At 44.8% G+C, this 20,801-nt stretch overlaps 3 protein-coding genes and 1 long non-coding RNA gene across 7 annotated transcripts in view; 2 read left to right on the plus strand and 2 right to left on the minus strand.

Annotated features, from left to right (window-relative positions):
* Positions 1-20,801, minus strand: part of LOC120948094 (uncharacterized) — a 139,657-nt gene that overhangs the window by 60,020 nt on the left and 58,836 nt on the right. For both annotated transcript variants that reach the window (XM_040364081.2, XM_040364082.2), the window contains exons 3-6: positions 17,441-17,573; positions 8,457-8,595; positions 8,124-8,193; positions 5,230-5,340 (exon numbers count right to left, since the gene is read on the minus strand). In XM_040364081.2, coding sequence (XP_040220015.2) covers positions 5,230-5,340; positions 8,124-8,193; positions 8,457-8,595; positions 17,441-17,573 — 453 coding nt within the window. The remainder of the gene's footprint in view (positions 1-5,229; positions 5,341-8,123; positions 8,194-8,456; positions 8,596-17,440; positions 17,574-20,801) is intronic.
* On the plus strand, positions 439-1,355 carry LOC120948097 (pheromone-binding protein-related protein 6-like). The gene is made up of 2 exons (XM_040364085.2): positions 439-952; positions 1,033-1,355. Exons 1-2 carry the CDS (start codon positions 500-502, stop codon positions 1,048-1,050), a joined length of 471 nt encoding a protein of 156 aa, XP_040220019.2. The 5' UTR covers positions 439-499; the 3' UTR covers positions 1,051-1,355.
* On the minus strand, positions 2,313-3,467 carry LOC120948096 (pheromone-binding protein-related protein 6-like). Of its 2 annotated transcripts, none has more exons than XM_040364083.2 (2): positions 2,992-3,467; positions 2,313-2,906 (listed from the first exon to the last, which is right to left on the minus strand). In XM_040364083.2, the coding sequence occupies exons 1-2, from the start codon at positions 3,407-3,409 to the stop codon at positions 2,710-2,712; spliced, it is 615 nt and encodes a 204-aa protein (XP_040220017.2). In that variant the 5' UTR covers positions 3,410-3,467; the 3' UTR covers positions 2,313-2,709. The 2 variants fall into 2 exon arrangements, with proteins under 2 accessions (XP_040220017.2, XP_040220018.2); XM_040364084.2 differs by having other exon boundaries at positions 2,778-2,906; positions 3,002-3,464.
* LOC125906410 (uncharacterized) overlaps positions 3,733-20,801 on the plus strand; it is a 56,805-nt gene continuing 39,736 nt past the window's right edge. For both annotated transcript variants that reach the window (XR_007451788.1, XR_007451789.1), the window contains exons 1-2: positions 3,733-3,846; positions 11,739-11,896. This is a non-coding gene — a long non-coding RNA (uncharacterized LOC125906410). The remainder of the gene's footprint in view (positions 3,847-11,738; positions 11,897-20,801) is intronic.

Below are 20,801 nucleotides of genomic sequence, written 5' to 3' on the forward strand. Positions count from 1 at the left end.
TGTGTAGAGCGCCATTTATCTTTGCGCAACCCCGTTTCCCGGTGCTTTGCGAGCGTTTTGTTTTCCAAGAGTCAACTCAAAGTCCTAAGCGTGCCAATCATTAGCGTCTTATGCAGTCGGCGTTTGCAGAGCAGAGAAACTTTACCAAGTCAAGTGCAGCTTGATACTACGACTCATCAAGATGTGATATGTGGGTGTGTGATGGGTGGAGTCGATATAAAATCGGCTACACTGATCGATGCAACACGCTTCAAGTTTGACCTCGTTGACAGGAAAGGTTACTCGTGTTAGATGTTTACTTAACTCCGACACCGGATGCAGTTGTGGGGCGATGCGGGTGGCGCGCACGCGAACGTAGCTGTTACGCTGTTCCAGCCCGCCGGAAGCGATGGCAAAGCTATTTTAAGCGTAAGGCGGCAATTAAAACGAATAATATAAAACCATCCGCACGTGGGGCTGGTCGTCGACCGTTTTGTCGGCTCGCATAGAGGGCACAGATATGTTGGCTCAAGCTTCCCCACTGTTGCTGCTGCTTCTGTTAGTGACGCAGTGCTTGGATGGGGCGGATTGTAGCACCATCACCACCCAACGGCCAGCGCCGCGCCGGGACGGGCAATATCCTCCGCCAGAGACTCTTGCCTTTCTGCGACCACTGGGCAAGCTGTGCCTGCAGGAGACGGGTGTTAGCCCGGAGGCGGTTAAGCGATTCAGTGACGCCGATCCGTTCGACGATAATCGTGCGCTCAAGTGCTACATGGACTGTATGTTCCGAGTAACGAACGTGACCGATGATCGCGGTGAGCTGCACATGGGCAAGCTGCTCGAACATGTGCCGACAGAGTTTGAAGACATTGCACTGCGAATGGGCGTGAGGTGTACTCGGCCCAAGGGCAAGGATGTGTGCGAACGGGCGTTCTGGTTTCACAAGTGCTGGAAAACGTCGGACCCTGTGGTAGGAAAGCTTTTGGGACCGTGAGTGCGAGGATTGAGGCCCATTTTTAATGGCGACACATTTGCAACCTCTTTTTGCAGCACTACTATCTGGTGTGAGAAGCGACAAAAGTCAACCGGGTTTGTTGTGTTGACCCATTAAGTAAGTATCTAGCTACATTAAGACACACGCTGTTGCCTGCTGAATGCCTGCCTGCTGACCATTATACATCGGCACTCAAAACACAAGTGTGTGTGTGCGTGTCTCTGCGATCTGAGGATGGATGGTCACGAATGCGCCACATCGTACAGCAATCAATCAATCAATGTACAACGTCCCGGCAGGGTGCGCAGAATGGAAGTACAAGTTCAACGTGACCGTTTTTATGATTGATTCTTGAATAAACAGTAAGCACAACCGTTTAGTTCTTTGCAGCCGTGTTGGTGTTGTTGGCGGTGGTTAGGACAAAGAAAGAACGTTTGTACTTCGTTTCGAAGTTGCACCCGGTTTGTTTGTTTGTAAATCAATTGTGCAATCGTTCGCAACTTTCGCTCCGACACAAAGAACTTCGTCTAGCACCAGCCACAGGCACAGGTACGGAGCACATTCTAGGGCGACAGACGAGCGGCATGCAAGCAGCGCTCTTCGGTGAACCGGTTGTTTTGCAGCTTACTGTTAGCGTGTCGCTGCTAATGCCTCTCTTGTGCATGGAAATTTCCATTTTCCAGTCAACAAACTTTTTCTTTTGCGGAAATTTCTTCTAAGGTACACGGTTGATGTACTGCAACGTGTCTGGTTCCCCGTGTGGTGCGACGGTGTGGGTTTATGGCGTGGTGCAGCTGAATATGGAACGCTGTCTGTTTAATTGAAGAAGCTTGAAGCTTTAATCGTTTCAAGCATTCGAGGCGATATGTTTGAAACGATAACTTGAAGCAACAAAACAAAAAATGAACCAATTTGAAGTGTACTTTATGATTCTTTTTTAACGTTCACGTGCTGTACAATTCTCACGCTAAGCAAGAGTCAATGTGAAGCACCGAAGCATTTTCCTGTCTTCAATGGTACTGCTTGTCCAGTGTGGTGTTTATGCTGTTGCAGTATATTGCTTTTGTGAGAGAACGCAAGGTGGAAAAGTGTAGTATCATTCATAAGAATGATGGCAAAATAGGTTGAACTTAAGACATGGGTTAATGATTTAAGAACAGATTTAACATGACAATTTGAGTTGAAATCGATATTGGAAAATATCTCTTAATGCAGTATAAAGTGAGACACTTTATCTTTTTATAAAATCTTTTTAACGTTTGTTTCAAAATGGTTTTACAGTTGGATTATATTTGTTGATGAATTGACACATAAAAAAGACTGCTTAAAATTAATGTTATTTAGCAAATTGTTTATGTTGTTTATTTTGTTATAGTTCAGATTTTAATAACATTACTTATAAAGGTAACTGGTATTTCGATTTCAGCTGGAATGGACACAGTAATGACAAGCTGAAAAAACGATGGTAGCAGACAAACTGCATTAAAACCGCAAGGCAACATCATGAAACACAGATAACTATACATAAACTTTGCCAAATACGAACCAGAAAGTTCAACTACAGAAAGTTCAATCCTTTGCTCTGCATTCAACCCTGCTTAGTTGAGTGAAACCAAGGCCACTCCAGTGCGAGCACTAATTTGGTCTACATTTTATCACGATACTTTGTCAATTAAGAGTTTGAAGCGGCCCTCGCTTGGACATTACACCGACCTGTCCTGCCCCGGTATAGCTTATTTCCGACACGGCAAACTTCCGCACGGTACGACCAAATTTGAGATGCACAGAAAATTGCACCCGGTAAGGGTATAGAACAGTGCACTCCTTAAAAGTTTTCGATAACTCTTGCTTCCGAAGCAGTTGCAACCATGTGTATGTGTATGTGTAGTTAGTTGTTTGGCGAGAATCGGCATCAAAATAGGTGATAGTGCTACAGAACAGAGGAGGAAAAATTCAAAACATTAAACAAACCGCAACTGGTAGTCGAAGCTGCCCTTTGCCCTTGTAATAATTACGATCACTAACTTCCGGTTCCGTTTCCTTCCAGCATCGATGATGTGAATAGGCACGTTCGCACGCATCTGCAATCGGCCCGGTCGATTTGTTGCATTTGGCGAGCACTTTCAGCGCGATCGAGTTGAACTGCTTCGGTATGGCGTGGTAAACATCGATCAGATCGAGCTCGCCGTTCGGACGGGTAACGTTGTGCAGGCGGAACATACAGTACATGTAGCATTGCAGTTCGTGCGATGCCTGCACCGATTGTGGACTATTGAATTGTTCAATTTGCTCGTCGGTGGTTCCGGTTTCGCGCAGACACTCGGAACGAAATTGCCCCATTTGCTGCAGTAGCTCCGGGGACAGAGAATTTGGAACGTTTGCACTAACAGTTGCCATCAGGCAGATGGATGTAGCTACAACAATAGTCAACATGTTATGCTTTAATCTCACCAGTTGAGATGCCTAGTTACAACTGAGAGGTAAAGAGGTGATGTCCAGCCACAGCGCCACTGTCATGAAATGAACTTCACAAATTAATTACAGAATGTTAGCTTGAGTACAGCAAAGGGGAAAGGTGGATGATTGATGGGTTAGAAAATATTGGATGGCGTCAGTGCAATTAACCAGTGACGCATCGGAAACATATTGATTATTTTTAATTATTGACTTTGCATCACAAAGTCAGCACATTTTCGCTCTCTTTTCTTTTTCACAGATATACAACAAGCAGAGTACTATTTATATTCGGTTAAATCTTTTGATTTACATTCATTTTGCTTCTAGCATAGTTTCTAACCTGTTTCAAAAGTGTTTCTGAAAAGTGTGGCAAGCATGTTTGTTACTATTTTTATTCCAAATAATTTCAAAAGGTTTGTAATTATTACAATGTTACAAATTATGTTTCACTCTAGATATTCCACTTCCTAGTAACTTTCGTTCGAATCTGCTTCCGCAATAGACATATCAACTAACTTTCTCCATCGAACAAACTTTCCAATAATGTTCACCTTTTCACCTCCAGTGCTCAAATGGTGTGAGATATGTATTTTAGAGCTTTCCTATACACACTCACACGTACACAGTAAATATATCCACATACACCCGAACGTAAAGCGCTAAAGTCGCCGACAAGGGCCAACAACGCTGGGCAGTAAATCATTGCGAACTCAATTTCATCGCAAACTGACCCCTTTTCTCAATTAATTGCACAGTAGTTTTCGGTGCAAAGTTACTCGTTAAAGCCCTTCGAGCGGTTTTTGGCAAAGATAGGGCAGGCAAACGAGCGCGATGGGAGGGTACATTTGTTGGCAAGCGGTTATGAAACGAGCGAACATTGTTCCAGAAAGAAATCTGTCCTAACCTCAATTTATGATCAGACGACTATGTGCGTTCGATAAGGGGGCTTCTGCGGGTAGAAATTTAATGCAGCTCGCCTGCACACTGGTGAAGCGCAATAAAGTTAGCCATCTACTTGTGCCGTAAAGTTAGCCCACGTGATCTGCAGTGTTGATCCAGAGGCAGCGAACAGGCCTTGATATTGGTTTCGGTAAGGGATGGTGAAGTCTAACAAATTCGCAAGCTCTGACCAAGGTTCATGGCAAGCGGGATCATCAACGTTGAGCGCATCGAATATTCATTTAGCCATTTTCGTCGAATCATAGGCATGCGAAATTGCAAGAATTGGCATACAAAATCGGAGCGGGATGGTACTGTTATTGTGGCATGGAGTATCCGAACGGCTCACGGCAGATGGCAAAATTTTTGCGGCGAACGCATGTGAAGTCGCTGGAGCCATACCAACCGCACCGAAGGTGGCTGCGATTGCCTCACTTTAATGGCTTTGCATGTAGGAAAGCTAGTCAGCCATGTACGACTGTGCCAGGTAGTGCGAAGAATAGTCTGCCGATCGAAACATTGAACCGTTCGGTGAGTTATATTGACCAACGGATTCGACCGATGAATAATGGAGGCACCGAAATGGACATGTACAAACGCACGCACAAAGCACGTGCTGTATTGGTGATTAAAATTGAAAGTATAGTGCTTTCAGTGGTTGGTTCAGGGTTTCCCCTCTTCCTGGGCGTACAGTGCCGATGGCGTCGTTGCACGTCTGGCATTTGGCGGGACCGGTACAAACTTTTCATCGGAAATCAATCAATTACGAGCTGAAGCCTCGAATGGCTGCGTGTAGCAGGCTCATCACCGAGCTTGTCTCTGGAGCTAGCGGTTCGTTGCGTTGACCGTTCACTTACCTCCGCGGACCTCACAGGTAAGCACCAGGTTGTCGTCCTCCTGCAGTGGCCCGATCGCACCGGTCACGTCCAGCCCGGACGCGTCGTACACGAGTATCTGATGCGGTGGCACTGAAAGAGATAGACACACGAAATTAGTGGATGTCTTACTGCTGGGTTGGGCATGGGAGCAGAGACGCCGTACCGCAAAGGACACACAACGCACACCGGTGTCGTGTGGTTGCGTGACGCATTTCGGCCAATCAATCATCTGGAGGCGGTTTCGAAGGTTTTTCGTTTTCGTTTGGCTTTATTAGCCGGATGTTGGTCGGGAGTTGGATGAAAATTGATTGCGTTTGAAAATGCGGCTGGGCTAGAGATCTTAGCAAAATTGGCAATCAGTTGGACTTTTAATCGATCGAGCCTATCTTAAGTACTTTTGAGTCATAGGGATTTGAGCACAAAACCGAATTTTGTAATGTCCAGGTCACACGAGGCGTGAAATTAAAAAGTTTAGGCCATATGTCGTTTAGTTTCAATACATGAATCTTAGATCTTAGTTAAATTGGCAATCAGTTGGACTTTTAATCGATCGAGCCTACCTTAAGTACTTATGAGTCATAGGGATTTGAGAACAAAATCGAATTTTGTAATGCCTAGGTCACACAAGGCGTGAACTTAAAAAGTTTAGGCCATACATTTCAAGCGTAAAATAGGTAGCGCCAATGGGATGAGGTTTAGTTTCAATACATGAATAGCAATCGTAACGATAATCAGGAATAAATATAAGCTATGTTACATTGGGTGCGTCCTCTTCCAATGCGCAGGTTATGGTCGCATCGCGTAGCAGTGCGCGAAAGTCAAATTGAGACTTGTAATTCAGTAGTTCAGAGAGTATGATTTAGCTGATACTTTTTATTTTTAAGAGAAGGCTGGCCTGTCAGATGGCAGAAGATATTGATTGTTTATTCGAATAATTTTTAGTCTATAACCAGGAGCATATTATACGACCAGGAATTCAACTTCATAATAATTCTACTATAGAATGCATGTAGTTCATTCTAAAATAAAATAATTCTTAATTAAAAACATACTTTGAATATCTTCTTGAAGCATTTGACAACAAAATAATTGTTTTCAATAGCAAAAAGACTTTAAACTTCGATCAAGAATAAATGAAAGAGAGTAAATTTTCTTCTTCTTTTACCTCTTAAAATCAATGTTGGGCATGCGTTTGATTTGGGAAAGTAACAGAAAAGGATGTTCACAAATAAACCTCAGAAGCTAAGATTGCCAACAGAAGAACCACCTGTACCAATGTGCGATATAAACGCACCATCAGAACCGCCCAGCCTTTGTACTGTAATTGGATGTTTGCTGTGTACAGTCAGGCGAAAAGACCGGGAGCTCCAATAAATATAAGTAACTCTTCCTCTTGCAGCGACTTTTTGTAAAAAGTTCATCCACCAAAACAAACTGACCTTTTCGTGGCGCGTTCCGGGGGCTGCTTTCGCTCCGAACCATTCCCACTTCCTGCCCGGCCGGAACGTTTCGTTTATCAGATCGAATGTAAACATTCATTTCCTGTTTGCACTGCATTATTGTCTGGGCAGAAGTGAATTAAACTTGGCTCGATTTGCGCGTTTGACAAGAGCACGCGCGGTCGGAGTTTGTTTTCGCGACCGGGGGAGCGGGAGCAGAACGTTTAAAGTGTCGTGCAGGAAATTGTTTGAATTCCATTACGGGGCACTTGCAGCAAAGTGGGCAAACCGGGAATGCTATCCCCAACCCGGCGGGCGCTGGTTGGAGCGCTTGTTACACGCCGGATGGGCTGTGTTTTACGCTTTCGTTTAATCGTTCGAATGGATGTGCAAATAGGCACATGACCGGGGAGAGGGGATGAAAAAAGTGCCCCCTTTTTTGTGCACAATGCCACTTGAACGGAGGGATTGGGATAATGTTTCGCTGTTTGATTAAAAGAAAGAGGCTTCCACGGCCACACACAATCGCCCGGTAATGCAACGTGAAAAAATGGGGCTTTATTTTGCTTATGCAAAGAGCGTCTGTAAATTATGCAAACGGGCTAACATTATGATGTTGATTGGTTGGACGAGGTACATGCACCGTTGAAGAAGGACCCAAAACAAAACCAAAAGGGCTGTGTACAAAAATAGCAATCCCAAACATTTTCGACCATCACTTCGGGTAAGCAAGTGAGGGGTGTTTACTTCCCTTTTGTTTTCGCTCCTCCTTTTTGAATACGAAAAACATTGTGTTAAAAATACTTCCCCACGAAAAATTTACACCCCACCACATCATTTGCTCTCTTAAGCTTATGATTTTACAGACACACTCACTCACACAAGTACCTGTTCGGCCAATAGAACCATTTTGACAAAAGCGCACTTCTCACGGGGACGCATTTGGTGTAATGGTTGGCAGTGTCTGTCTGGAGTAAGCATAATGTACGAACTGTTTTCTCGAGCATGGGCAATTTTCTCAATTGGAAAAGTTTGTCCACCAAAAAACAAAAACATAGAAAACAAACAAAGTCGTGTTAGTCTCCGCAGCATAGCGAAGCGGTGCAATTTACTCTGTTTCGTTTGAGGTTGCTGATTGCTTTTTTGTGTTGGCTTTACAACGTACATGGTAAGACTAACACGAAGCGGAGGCGTCGCATTTGTAATCATAAATAGTTCATGGCTGTTTGCCGAGCTACAAAGAATATCAAGTACTGCATCTCCCAGGCGCTTGATGCTGAATTTGCATTTTTATAGCTTTTTAACATCGTATGAAATTAATTGGCAACGGTGTGTACACACATACACCTGCACAAAGTTAGATGCTTTTTTTCGTGGTGTTGCGGTCCTTTTTTCTGGGGAACGGATTAGCTGGGTGGTGGGTCGAAAACTTACCGGTTACGGTTAGGTTGATGCGATGATTTCTTGTGGGCGAGTTCTGGAAATCCACCCGGCACCGGTACACCTGCGAAACGGCACCACGTAAAAAAGGTTAACAGAGCAAGAGAAGAAGAAGAAGAGGAAGAAAACACTATTAGTAAACGGAAGCAAACACACAAAGTTGAAAGTTTAGCTACAGAGCAACGCAGCGCCTGAAATCTCTCCACCGAGGATTAGGAACTTGGTACGAGCTTTGGGGATTTGTGCAACGGAACACTCCGTACCGAAAATGGAGGAAAGCAAAGGAAGAAAGCAATACAAAATAGAAAAAAAACTGTATACACTTACCCCTTCGTCATCAAGCTGGATGTTGTCCACGCTGAGGGCGGCCGGTTTCGAGATCGTCACGAAGTACGCCCTCGGTCCGAAGGCGCTCGTTTCCGACCAGTAGAGGGCCTTGGAGAATTGTCTCCCCCGAACGTCGTAGCTGTGTTTGGCCAGCATCAGGAAATGGTTGCACAAAAAGAGAGAGAGAGAGAGAGAGAGAGATGGAGATAGAATGAGAGAGAAAAAAAGTTTGGTTAATTAAAATTTTCATAAACTTCCACCTGTGTCCTCCCCTTTCCTAGACCATGGGTCTCCAGAGGCGTGCGTTTGTATGTGTGAGTTTGAGTGGTATACCAGGCACTCACTGGAATCTGTAGGCGTTGGGCTCAAGAGAGCTAAACTGTAGCTCGGGTTTACGCTTGCTAGGTACGCGTGTTTCTTGTTTTTCAGCCACCGCTTTGCCAAGGACAAACAATAGACGATGTGCGTACGCAGCCAGGTTCGAATATGACAAGGCCGAACCGCGCTCAACTGCGATGCCCGATTTCCCACGAAGACTTGGTTCCCAGCGGAGCGATAATGTTGAAAAAGTTTTAATTATCATCGGTTTCGTGGTAACAGGGGGGGGAGGGGGGGGTCTCGCTTTTACCTTCTCAGGCTCATTCTCCATCTTCAATTACCTCCCCCCCTACCCCTTACACCAACCGGAAATGGTACGGTTCGCGCGAAAGCCTCGTGGTTGTGCGTTATAATTAGCTTCTGAGGTGCGGTCCCGTGCACCGCTCCCCTTTGCCAATGCAACCTTCTTTGTTTGTGTTTGTGTGCGGAAAGGTGCAGGAGGAAACGGCTCAAATCCAAACGCGAGACGTGAGTGTCAACAACGACCGCCAAAGACACAAACAAACAGCTTTGTTTCTCTAAACCATCGCAACCATCGTCCCTGAATTGGGATTGGGGCAACAGGGAAACGCGAACACGATGACATTGAAGCGATGAAGCGAAACCGCATTAATGTCAGGCTGTCTACCCCTCTCCCTGTTTCTGTATCACCGTACCAAGAGAGGATCTTCTACTACCCCTCACATCCCATCCTTCACCTCATCCCGAGTGCTGTATAACGCGTGGTAGGTGAAGATAAACACCTTTCACCATTTGTCGCCAGATTGTTTATGCTTTGCAGCGGATTACCGGAGATTGTGTCGGTCGAAACAACGGTCCGAAGGGTACATCACCCGGGGACCCCCAAAACATCCCCGATCCCCTCATCGCTCACTCCTGGTCGAACGCCCGTCCACACTTTTCGCCTTCGTTGCTACATTATGCCTAGATTTCGCACGGACGCAAGATGGATTCGGATTTTGTAGGGTGGATTTTTGCGCTGACCCAAAAGCTAACCTTCGGTACACGTCCATACGAACGGTCCATCTTTGGGTGCATGGGTGTGTTGGGCGTTTGAGCTAGATTGTACCGTCCCGAGTTGAGAAGGAAAAGCAAGGGGGATCAGAAAGCAGGCAGCCAATTTCCCGCCGGAAGTGGAGCCACAAGGATGACAAGGATATTAAAATAAATTTCACGACACCTTTTGGCCCTCATTTGTCTTTTTGTTGCCGTGCAGCCGGTTTCTGCAATCAGAGCAGATTTTTCGTTTTTGGTGGGCTGTGCGCATTTGGAAAATGACATTTCCTATGCCGACCGGTAACACGCTGGCTGACCACGGCTGGCTTCGGTAGGTTGCGGTGAAGCAGGTGGCTATAATCCCACTTCACATAGGTACCGCTGGGAGGGAAAATCTCCGCAGATGGGACGAGCCTTTCGACATTTCGATACGCGGCAGACCTTTGCCAATTGTGCGTAAATCTTTCACCTACTCTCGGTGTCATCGTGCGTGTTTCGGTTGTATGTTTGGAGGGTTTGGAAATTTAGGTGTCCACATTATTATTACTATTATTTTTGGGAAAGAATTAAACGCATGACATGTTCCAAGGAATCCCTCAATGAAATGATTTTTAAGCAATTTTTATTGAAATTCTAATACAAAACGGCTGAATACTGAATAGTTGGTTGCTCCGCTTGATGTTCCCTGCGTGCTTTTCTCACCGCGTGAATAAAAATACTGACGAAACTTTAGTAACAGCTCACGCTCGGCTTCCCAACAGTCGTAAGCAAATTCAGTAATCAGCCACAATATTACCCGTTCCGTTCCATTACAAATTACCTCGATTTCAAAGGATCATCATTTACCCAAAGTGCTCGAAGCGTAACGGGAACCGTTTAGGCGACAGTTCTCATTTGCCTCGTCTTGCGGGGATGTTCCCTCTCTTACTCTCTCTTCGCTGTGCTCATCGTCTTAAGCCATCCTATGCGCGGCAAAAAAAGGTAAATGGCTTACAAGTGTCCTTCAATCAGTACGCTTAAAGCAGCCCATTCGCTGATTGCGTCAATCTATTGGATCGGATTTTTCTACCCGTCATTTTCCTGCCTCTTTCTTCCCTTCATCCCTACACTTCCGTCGGCGGGTAGGGGTGGTGGTGATGATGGTTTCGGTACCGTTTTCCATGGCTATCAAATGCGGCATCCTTTTACAGACACCTAGAGGATTGCGTGGACGAACGTTTGTGCGTTCGCAGCGAGAACAACATAAAAAACCCGAGAAAACAGTTCATTCGCATCCCGAAACCGACTCGCCACTCCTTAATAAGGACTGAACAACCAAGGCTTTCGAGGTTCATTATTAACTGCCCACTTTTGTAGTGCGTTTTGTTCGGAAGGGGGTATTTTTGTACAAAAAAAATGTGAAAACCAAGCCGAACGGTTTCTTCCCAGCGTGACCATTCCTTTGCGAAAAGCGAAAAGAAGGAACACTTTATTCGTTGGCAAAGGAAAGTGGAACAAAACAAAAAAAGACACCACCAAACACCGAGGAACAGTGGGGGAAACAAAATCAGCCAGCGCAAAACGTTTTCAACAAAACCCATCCAATTTCCGCTCATTCCATTTGCCATCAAACGTTTTGCCCGGCCGTTTGCAGGAAGCGAAACGGAAGGGTGGGTTGGGGCTTCGCTCCGCTCGTCGGCGTTATTCGGGCACGCCGAATTTGAGCCACCAGCCAGTGCCACAGATGGGCGAGCAAAAGCGTACGAAAGGAGCGGTAAAGTGAAGAACCATACAAACCTCCTGGAAGGTGGGCTTCCACTGTCTATGAAGAAGCACCTTTTATAAGATTTTTTTGTTGTTGCTCCTTTTGCTCGTCTCTCTCTCTCTCTCTCTCTCTCTCTCGCTCTCTCTCTTTCTCTCTCTCTCTAGATGGAGCGGCTGTCATGTATTGGGAACGGTACACCATGGCTGCGCTTGTACGATGGTTTGAAATGGTTTGATGTTGAAGGAGGGAATAGGAAGCGTCTTTAAGGTGGTGCCATCCGCTCGGAATGATGAAAAGCGAAAGCCGATTCCAGATGAAAGCGGTAAGCGAAGAGCAGAGCGCGGGAAAGCAAAATTGGAGAGAAAGGGCTACAAATTGAAAGAAACTTTTAGGGAAAAAGCCAACCCAGCAAGCTCAGCTGAAACACTACGGCCTTCTCGATTGGGGTTGTTGGTAGGGTGGGCCTTGATTTTGGATCATTGTTAACGCAAATTAAGGAAATTAAAAGCAGGTGGATGTGGGCGGACAACGGGAAATCCGATAATGGTCCAAAAGGAATGGAAGGAGGGCGAGAGGGAAACATAAAGAGAAGAAGACCGAGAGGGTCTGGACAAGCAAAAAAGGTTGGATCTTTATGCAATGATTGAGTAAAAATCAGCCAAATTTCAAAGAGGTTCGGGGGGGGGGGGGGGGATAAAGATGGTTCGAAAACCTTAACGTTGGCATGTTTTTGTATTTTCGTACAATCCTTATCATCACACCACAAAAGAAAACGTGTGTGACGTTAAGAGTGCTACTTCTGGCATCTTACCCAACATTTTGCCGACTGAGTTGTTCGGGTGAAGAACCCAAGAAAAACTGCCTAGCCGTAGGGCGATCCCGAAAAAACCCACGATCGGACCCGTTCGATAGGCCGGCTGTTTATCAGTGACTGAGTGCGTGTGAGCAAAATTTATCGCACTTGAAAGTTGCACAGCGATAGTAGGATGAAGAGAAGGAGGCTGTGGTTGGTCGGAGTTGCTCGGGACAGATTTCTAGCACGTGCAGGTACGGACATGTAAGTCGTCCACCAAACCCGCAGGGAATAGGGGAAAATCTCACATCGGCCAAGCGGAAAACTGAAAGCTTTTGGCGCGCCAGTTTTCTGCCCTTGTCTTTCGAGAGGCTATCCTACTTCTGTTCGGCCCAAAACGGGTTCCCCCTTTTATCTGGTCTTGAGCAACCGACATTGTTGTTTACTACTCGCATCTCGTTTCGCATCGCTTCTGCCTTGGAAGGTGGTATGAGAGTGGTATCACCTTACCGGTCCGAGCAGGGTGTGCTGGTGCAATTTGATCTTCCCAATCGGGGCAGAAGACATGGGATTAGGGATAAATGTTCCTATTTATATTCCAAATTGACAATATAATATCAATAATCCTTTGGAGTGTGCCCCTTCCGGAGGTTATGTCATCACTCGGATAGGGTCAGGAAAGAAGACACTGGCATGGGGCTGCTGGAGGGTAGATTGTGCTCTTAAAAAGCGCCATAAATGATCCGTTACGTAAGAAAATGCCCCCCTATAAATCATGCATGTAGGGGTTGGAAATCTTGGGGAGTGCTTTTTTGGGGAGTGGGAACCATGTGACCATTGAATGGTGTGCGAAGCATACTGGTACATGGAAATGATTATGGAGTGTCATCGTAGAATAATTGCTTATCATGCACTCTAGCTCGTTAGGTAGGGTTGTGTATTACGGAAAGAATTTACCAATGTGTAGCACTCTTCCTACGAATAGCAATTATGTCTTACTCCTAAAGTGGGTTTAGAATTGTTTTACTGTTGTCGGACTACTTAAGAATTTACATCCAACACGTTAGCTCGGCAGGATCAAACAATCAATCAACAAAAGCGCTTCTTCGCTAGCACAAGAAGCTTTTGAGTCATAATATTTATCAAATCATCTCAAACTGCAGCCGGAATAGAAACGGCCCGTACCCTTCTAATGGAAACAAACCATTCGCCCGGGACGAGAAGACGTAACTCGTTGCCCGCCAGCAAGATACCAGTCGTTGGCGTGAACATTTTCGATTTCCTTTTCCACCGCGCATCGGAAATCCGTGAACCCAACGGATACCATCGGCAGGGTGGTGGTGGTGGTGGTGGTGGAAGAGAGGCAGCTGAAAACAGAAATGCTTTTACTGCCCCGATCGGAAGATGGAAGAGGTTAAAGTGTCTTGTTTCGGTGTTGGCGGGTAGCGCAAGATCCCTCGCCGGGTTCCCCGGTTACCGGTTACGTGACCATGTCGGTACGGTTTCGCGCTAGGGGAAAAGCGGAGAACGATAGCAAATAGAGAAACGCAAAAAAGGATCTAGAGCAAAAAAAAACACACACACACTCATACAAACCCTTTCAATATTGGTTGCATGGTGCGGGTGCGGGTACGGTTCTGTGCGCTCAAGTTTGTCAATAGACATAAATTTCCGGAAATTCTTAACATTTCGGGCACGCCGGGTCCCGCTGGGTCCCAGGGGATGGTTGGGCATTGCGCAGCGTTGGTGAAAGAGGGAGAGGGGGAGGGTAAAGCGTAAGATAAAACGACCAACTTGCGAGATCGGTTGGAAGAAGGCAAAAGGTGCTTGCTGCATGCCGAACACGGGCAAGGGTTTTATCGATTTGGATAAATTTTTACCGGCACAAAATGTCATTTGTTTGCTGAGGGCCAACGTTTGCGGGATAGCGAAAAATATGAGCGCATGAGCTAATAATTCCACATCGGGATCATAAATCTGCTAGCTTTACGGTAGCGTACAATCATTATTGTATTGCAAAGTATACGTCTATTCCATCCAGAAAAGCGTCACCTTTTTGTACAAATATTGGAAATATGAAACGTTCATTAGTATGCTGATGTTGAGTTGCGAATTGGTTTGGGGATTTGTGTTAAAAAGTAATTCATTTCCGGCACACCGGTGTTGGGTGTAGTGTAATTACTGTCGAGCAAAATTGCACTTTACAAATTATGCACCACCGTACACGAAACATCCAATCAAAAACCTTCAACAACAACAGCGTCCAAATGGTGGTCTGGTGCTGCACCATCTGGCTACTGCCGGGAATCGTGGGATTTGTCTCGAATCGTGGATTAATTTGGTCGTTTCGTGGATCTCGCCCCTCCGACTCCCCGTGTCGGAATTGCGGTTTGTGAGTCGAAATTAGGCCAGGAGCGCATTTGGATGCGAGCGAACCCGTCAACGGATCGGTGTGTGGGCTGATGTCATTTGTAGCCGACGAACTGGAGTGGGCTTCAACTAGTCGCAATCGGACTAAATCTCATCGCGTGATGGGATCATGAATATGAAGTTCGGCCAAGTGTGTGCGTGCAGCACCCTTGCGATGGCCACGGTGCGGTGGTGATTGATTGACGCTAGGATTACCGCGGCTGGCAGTATGGAAGGTGTGATTTTCTGCAACGCACTCAACCACTGATCTGTGTGTGTGTTTGTGTGTACTACTGCCAATCGTGTTTTCTGTTCGCCGTTTCTAGTGCGAAAGGATTTTCCAAAAATAGTACCACCACGGCCCACGAAGTGAGCAACTGGAAACGTGAGCAGCCGGATAGAGTGTTAGTAATTATTTTCAAAGCAACCCAGCACTGTTGAGCTTCGGATCAGCTGGGATTTTGCGTTTGTGCCGTATTGTATTACCGATGGCGCTGCGAATGATATTCCGCATGTACAGGCAGATGGAAGGAGTAAATCAGCGGGCTTTCGTATGGCTGCAACCGAACACTGGTTGACGCTGGGTGCGATACAAAACTCAGACAGCTGTGATTCAACGAACCGGAGCGTTTTTCAGAAGCGCAGGGCTTATGATGTTGTCGCTGTTGAGATGATTATCAAACTGCGTTCGAGATAATCGTGGCAAATGGGGCTAGCGTAGCACATCTGACTGTATAATTTGTGCAACCGGGGTGTACTGCTTAGCGGATTATATTTGTTCAAGCCTTTGCTTGCACCAGTGAGTATAGATGATAAAAATATTTGATTTGCGAGTTCATATGCAAAAGTGCATTTTATAGAGTTATAGGCAGCAAAATGATAGCGTTAACATATGTTTGCTAAAGTATAGCCTGGGAACGATTGACAATCCTTAAAGTAACAACCGATTGATTGTACGATGTGTTATCATCATCACTTTATAGCCATCATTTTTTATTGACTGTAGAACTAGATTGTTGGCATTTGTTCCATTACAGCCACCAAAGTGTATGTATTTTTGGTATCATCGTGCACTTCATATTGCGGAGTTCTTCAAACAATGAGCTCGTGCATGTAATAAGTGGATCATCGAGCACTTTATGCTTCGGAGTAAATCTCCTGTGAATAATGTTGTACCATGCGGTAAATACCTTTTTATCCGGTATTTATTTTTGGGTTTTACTGGGTTTTTACCTTTTTTGTTTTTACCCAGGTAAATATTGTGCATTTTTTTAGAATGGAATTTTCAATACATTTTCTGTCACTTATCTTTAAAAATGTTCCGGAAATATTGTATAAAACAAACATTTCCAAATTTGTATGCGCAATTTAGGCATATTCAAAGTCTTTTAATCTAAATAACAGATGAATATATATTATATTTCTAACGAGACTATGGTTAATCACCATTATTTTCCTATTGACGATGTCATACAACTAGATTTTGGTTTGTAAACGAATCTTTTAATGTTTTCAAAGAACGATCTGATTATTCACACAATTTCAACATCTTCAATCTTCAAGAGCAAATACTGTTTCTTCAAATTGAGAACTGTAAGATATTTATGAATAAGTTCTAACGCGATTAATCAATGCGTTTTACATGGTACATTTGGGATTTTCCCAATTAGATTTAATAAAAGGTAAGCAACTAGGATCTGATACAAAATGGACTAGAACTGGTTTGTATAAGGCATGGCCGTAAAAAAGAATTTAAAAACTGTGGAAAGATCATTTAGCAAGTTTGACTCGATGCGCAACATAACGCTTAACAGACTATCCACTGAGCGAGATGGAAAATTGACGTACATTTGTCGTTAAATACGGTTTAAGCAATGAAATATATTCGCCTAATGTTTGTTTAGATGAAGATTTAGTAAAATTTACAGACTCTGAAGATAAATTCTAAATACATTATACGTACGTTACGTTACATAGTTTGCTAATGCAAAACAAAGATGTCTTGGCGGACTACATGAAAGTGATTCTCGACACGATGTAATAATGAACGTTCATCCGATGATTAATACAAACATACTGACGTTATCCACGAATGGTCCTACAAGTGCTTAAGCGCTGTCTGTTAGACTTAGTAGCACTGATGTTTTATATGTTCTACATTAAATATATGTTCTAAACGACGTACATCCTTGCTTGTTGACATGTCCACTCTCACTTCAAATTTCCTTCATGAAAATAGCCATTGCACCATTAAAAAACTACAATTTTCCCGGAAAAATACTATATTTACCCGTGGATTTTTTTCCCGAAATTGAAAATACTCGTTTTGCTACAATCCTGCTATACTATATAGTTCAATTCAAGTGAACAAACAAACTCCATAGTTTAGTTTTAATGCTTGCAAATTAGTTATTTTGTGTATGCTTTAGTCAGTTGCATATGTTTAATATGCATAAAACCAAAACATCAATAATAGTATCCATCAGACAGACATTTAACATTACAGAACAATGGATTACTCAAAGGTTGAAACTAACTGTCATTAAGATAAAAAGGAAGATTTCTAATTTTATTTATTTTTTTGTAAGGTAGCTAAACAGTTCCATCATTTATCTTAGTTTTGATGTGCAATGAGTGATAGAAAGATAAAACAGTACATCTTACCTGTACAAAGGTTTGCCTGCGCTTTCCCGAAACCACAGCACCATGTACACCCGATCGTTCAGCTCTTCCGGTTCGATGTCACACGGCAAGGTCGCCGTTCGCCCGAGAACTGCCTCGACCGTCACTGTAGACACTGCAAAAGGGTAAAAAACACAAAACCGAAGTTCGATTAATAATTTACACACTGTAACACAAAAATCCCTACACGCATAACATCGGATAGTCGATAACTTCACTGGAGCGATGGTGTCGGTAGCCAGCAGCATTTGCTTTTTGATCATCGAAAATCAATAAATAGTTACACTTTAAATCGGCGCCAAAAGAGGGCCGACGAAGCAAAGCAAATCAACCAGCTTTACGCAACCGCAACGATTCTGTTTGATCGCTTGTTTTCCAATTCCAGCTCCGTGGAGAATTCCTTTAACGCGCGCTCTCCCTCCTTCCGCACGGCCGGCGCACTTGTTTGTCAAAACCATCCGCCGTCCGGCGGGTTCGTTTTGTTAGCGCAAGCCAATATCCACAAACGCTGGGAATGTTTCTCATCCTTCCACAAACTCGCCCTTGTTCCATGTTTCCAGGAAGGTCCGAACCGGCTGGCAAAAAGGTTTCCACTCCCGACCGGGGCGGGGTGGATCAGTGCTTCTTACAATTCACTAAATCGGTGGACCATTTTCTTTTCGCCGGAAAATGAATCCGAAACGAAATAACTATGAACGGCCGGTTCCCATATCCAATCGGATATGTGTCTCTGTTCGGCCCTCCCCCAACTCCACGATGCCAACTCGCATCTCCTAGCCGATCGCTTGGAGGTGTGTGTGAGTGTGTGCTTTTCGGTGTCGGTCGATTCCTGGGAGATAAACGGCGGTGGACTGATTTTTATTTTTTTGGCAAACAATCACATCGCCCGGGACGGGACACGGTTTTTTCGTGTTCGTTCACACACTCGTGTCCCCGGGTTTGCAGCATCACGGTTGTGTCCCGTGAATCTAAATGGCGAAAATGGATTATGATCTTCATCTTTTCTTTATTATGCTTCCCAATCGAATAATGATAATAATAACAATAATAATAGTCGTAAAAGTAATAGTGACTCAGCAACGACCACCGTGGGGGCCAGAAATCGAGCGACCGAACACGTCTGTGCTGTTGGTCACGAATCAGAGGGAATGCGCACGGTACAAGAAAAAGGGAATTGCCATCCCTTAAACAGGCATTCACACACACACACACTCACACACGATGAGACAAATAAAAAAAAAGGAAATAAGACAAAAAAGGGTCCACCATTGCGGCGGCTGCCGAATGTGTCCACCGAGTGTGCTTTTGTTTTCGGGCACGAAACCGAATAGGACGGATTTTGAAAACCTCCGAGCTGCGGTTGAATGTCATCCATTTCGATGACTTGGCATCTTGGTTTGGGTTACAGCGGAGCGAATGGGAGCTTGTTTTGGTTGTTATGTGGACCAGCCGCACCGCCACAAAGGCACATAACCATTGGGAGATAAGCAGTTCGGCAGAAGAACCGCAAATATGTGCCGATCAATAGTTTTGGAAGATAAAAATCTGTGACAGGTCTGTGTGCGGACCGACAGGGGCTGAGGCTGAGCAGATAATTCCGTTGTAGTATTGGACTTGTTTGGATCAAAGCTTGCATGTTTAAGCCTTTTGTTAGTAGCACAATTTAAACGGTTGACCTGACCCGTTGGAGGGTGAAGCTTAAAGCTGCACCGTAAATAGCCCGTTGGACGGGCGTTTTTCAACGAAAATGTGTCCAGCTTCAACCGAAGGCATTTCAATCCCGCAGAGCAAATAAACGTAGAACAGACTTATGCAAACAGCGTCCCTAACATGTTTTGCTGGTAGCTCCTAGACGCCGTAAGAAAGATTAACTACTCTGACAGCCTTAATGTGCACATTTTCGTTGGTAGAACAAAAAAAAAGCCTTGAAAATCATTCCAAAACCAAAGCAACGGCCGAAAAGTACAAATTAACATTTTACTTTCGCCCATTCGACCTCGTACCTCCGGTCCGGTGTGGTAGTTCGAGGTTGTAGCCGAGCCTGCAACCCATCTCACATCCAATCAAACAGCAACCAGAAGGATTATATACCGCCTGCCACCAACTGCCCAACGGCTTTTAGGGTGTTCGTTACCCTGCCCGCCTTACGGCTGGGTTCCGCCCCATTAGGCCATCTACCAGGAAGAAACCCGTGCTCCTCCCCATTACGGCGAGAACAAATAGTTTCTAATTAATTAAAACCGCTTACCAGCTGAACATTCTGGCCGGTGCTGGCCGTACGAAACAGAGCTGGGGGCCCATCAACATCAACCCTCACTTCATCAAATGGTCTCAAAATGGCCTCGGAAACCCTTAAACTGTGAATGGGAAGTTCTTTATTGAGGTGAGCCTGGGTGGAAGGGGCGTTTGGGCAAAGGGTGGGCTGGCATGTGATAAGGGATGATAATGATGGGTAGAGTGGTTAACGGGAAGCTAGAGAGAGAGAGAGAGAGAGAGCGAGAGAGTATGTGTGTGTGAGTATGAGAGAGTATTGTTTTGTCTCGCGCATTGTTTTGTGTGCCTCCAGCGCCCCTGGAAGGAGCAAAGTGCGTAATAGTATACGGTTTTACGATCATGGGCAAATAAATCATTCACGTTTTGGCCCACCTGCTTCACCGCTCGGTTCGACCCGTGCAGCATAATGCTCTGTCTTTCCGCGCCCCATAAAACAGCGTATAAATAATCACTCCTCGCACACGGCTCTAGGCTTGTGGCAAAGTCAACAAGCGGTCCCGCCGCCAAACCCGGGAGGCAATTTGTTGCGTGTGATTTAATTCGTTCGATCGAGCGATGTTTCACATTTGTACCGCTGGCAGGCGACACTCGGTGCCGTTGCCGTTAAAGGGCAGCGGGCAGCAGTCAGATGTCGTCTGTGTTGGCTTTGAATATTGTGCAAGCAAAGTGGGCTGGTTTGGGTGTAGTTTGATTTTGCGGTTAATCCGATTTAATCCGGTTAAAGAGTTGAGCGTGAGCGGTGGGGCGTGAAAATCGGGGTTTAGTTTTAGTTTGTTGTTGGGGTTTAGCGAGATAAGCAGATAAATTGTAATCAGTTTTGATCATACGCATATGTGGTGGGTGAAATCAAAATGATTGAAACTCTTAAATAGTGCTGTTTGGTCAAACGTGAGTGTGGGGTGAATAGTGCATAGACAGTTTATACAAAATTGACCTTTAAATGCAATACAGGATCCTACCTATTTTGAACGAAATGGTCTTTTCATCATGATTTGTATATAATACAATTGTTTGTATTATATAAGCGGTTTGATTTTTTCCATCATTATTAAATTCGAAAGTTGATGAG

Source organism: Anopheles coluzzii, chromosome 2 (assembly GCF_943734685.1).
Source record: "Anopheles coluzzii chromosome 2, AcolN3, whole genome shotgun sequence".
Taxonomy (NCBI): domain Eukaryota; kingdom Metazoa; phylum Arthropoda; class Insecta; order Diptera; family Culicidae; genus Anopheles; species Anopheles coluzzii.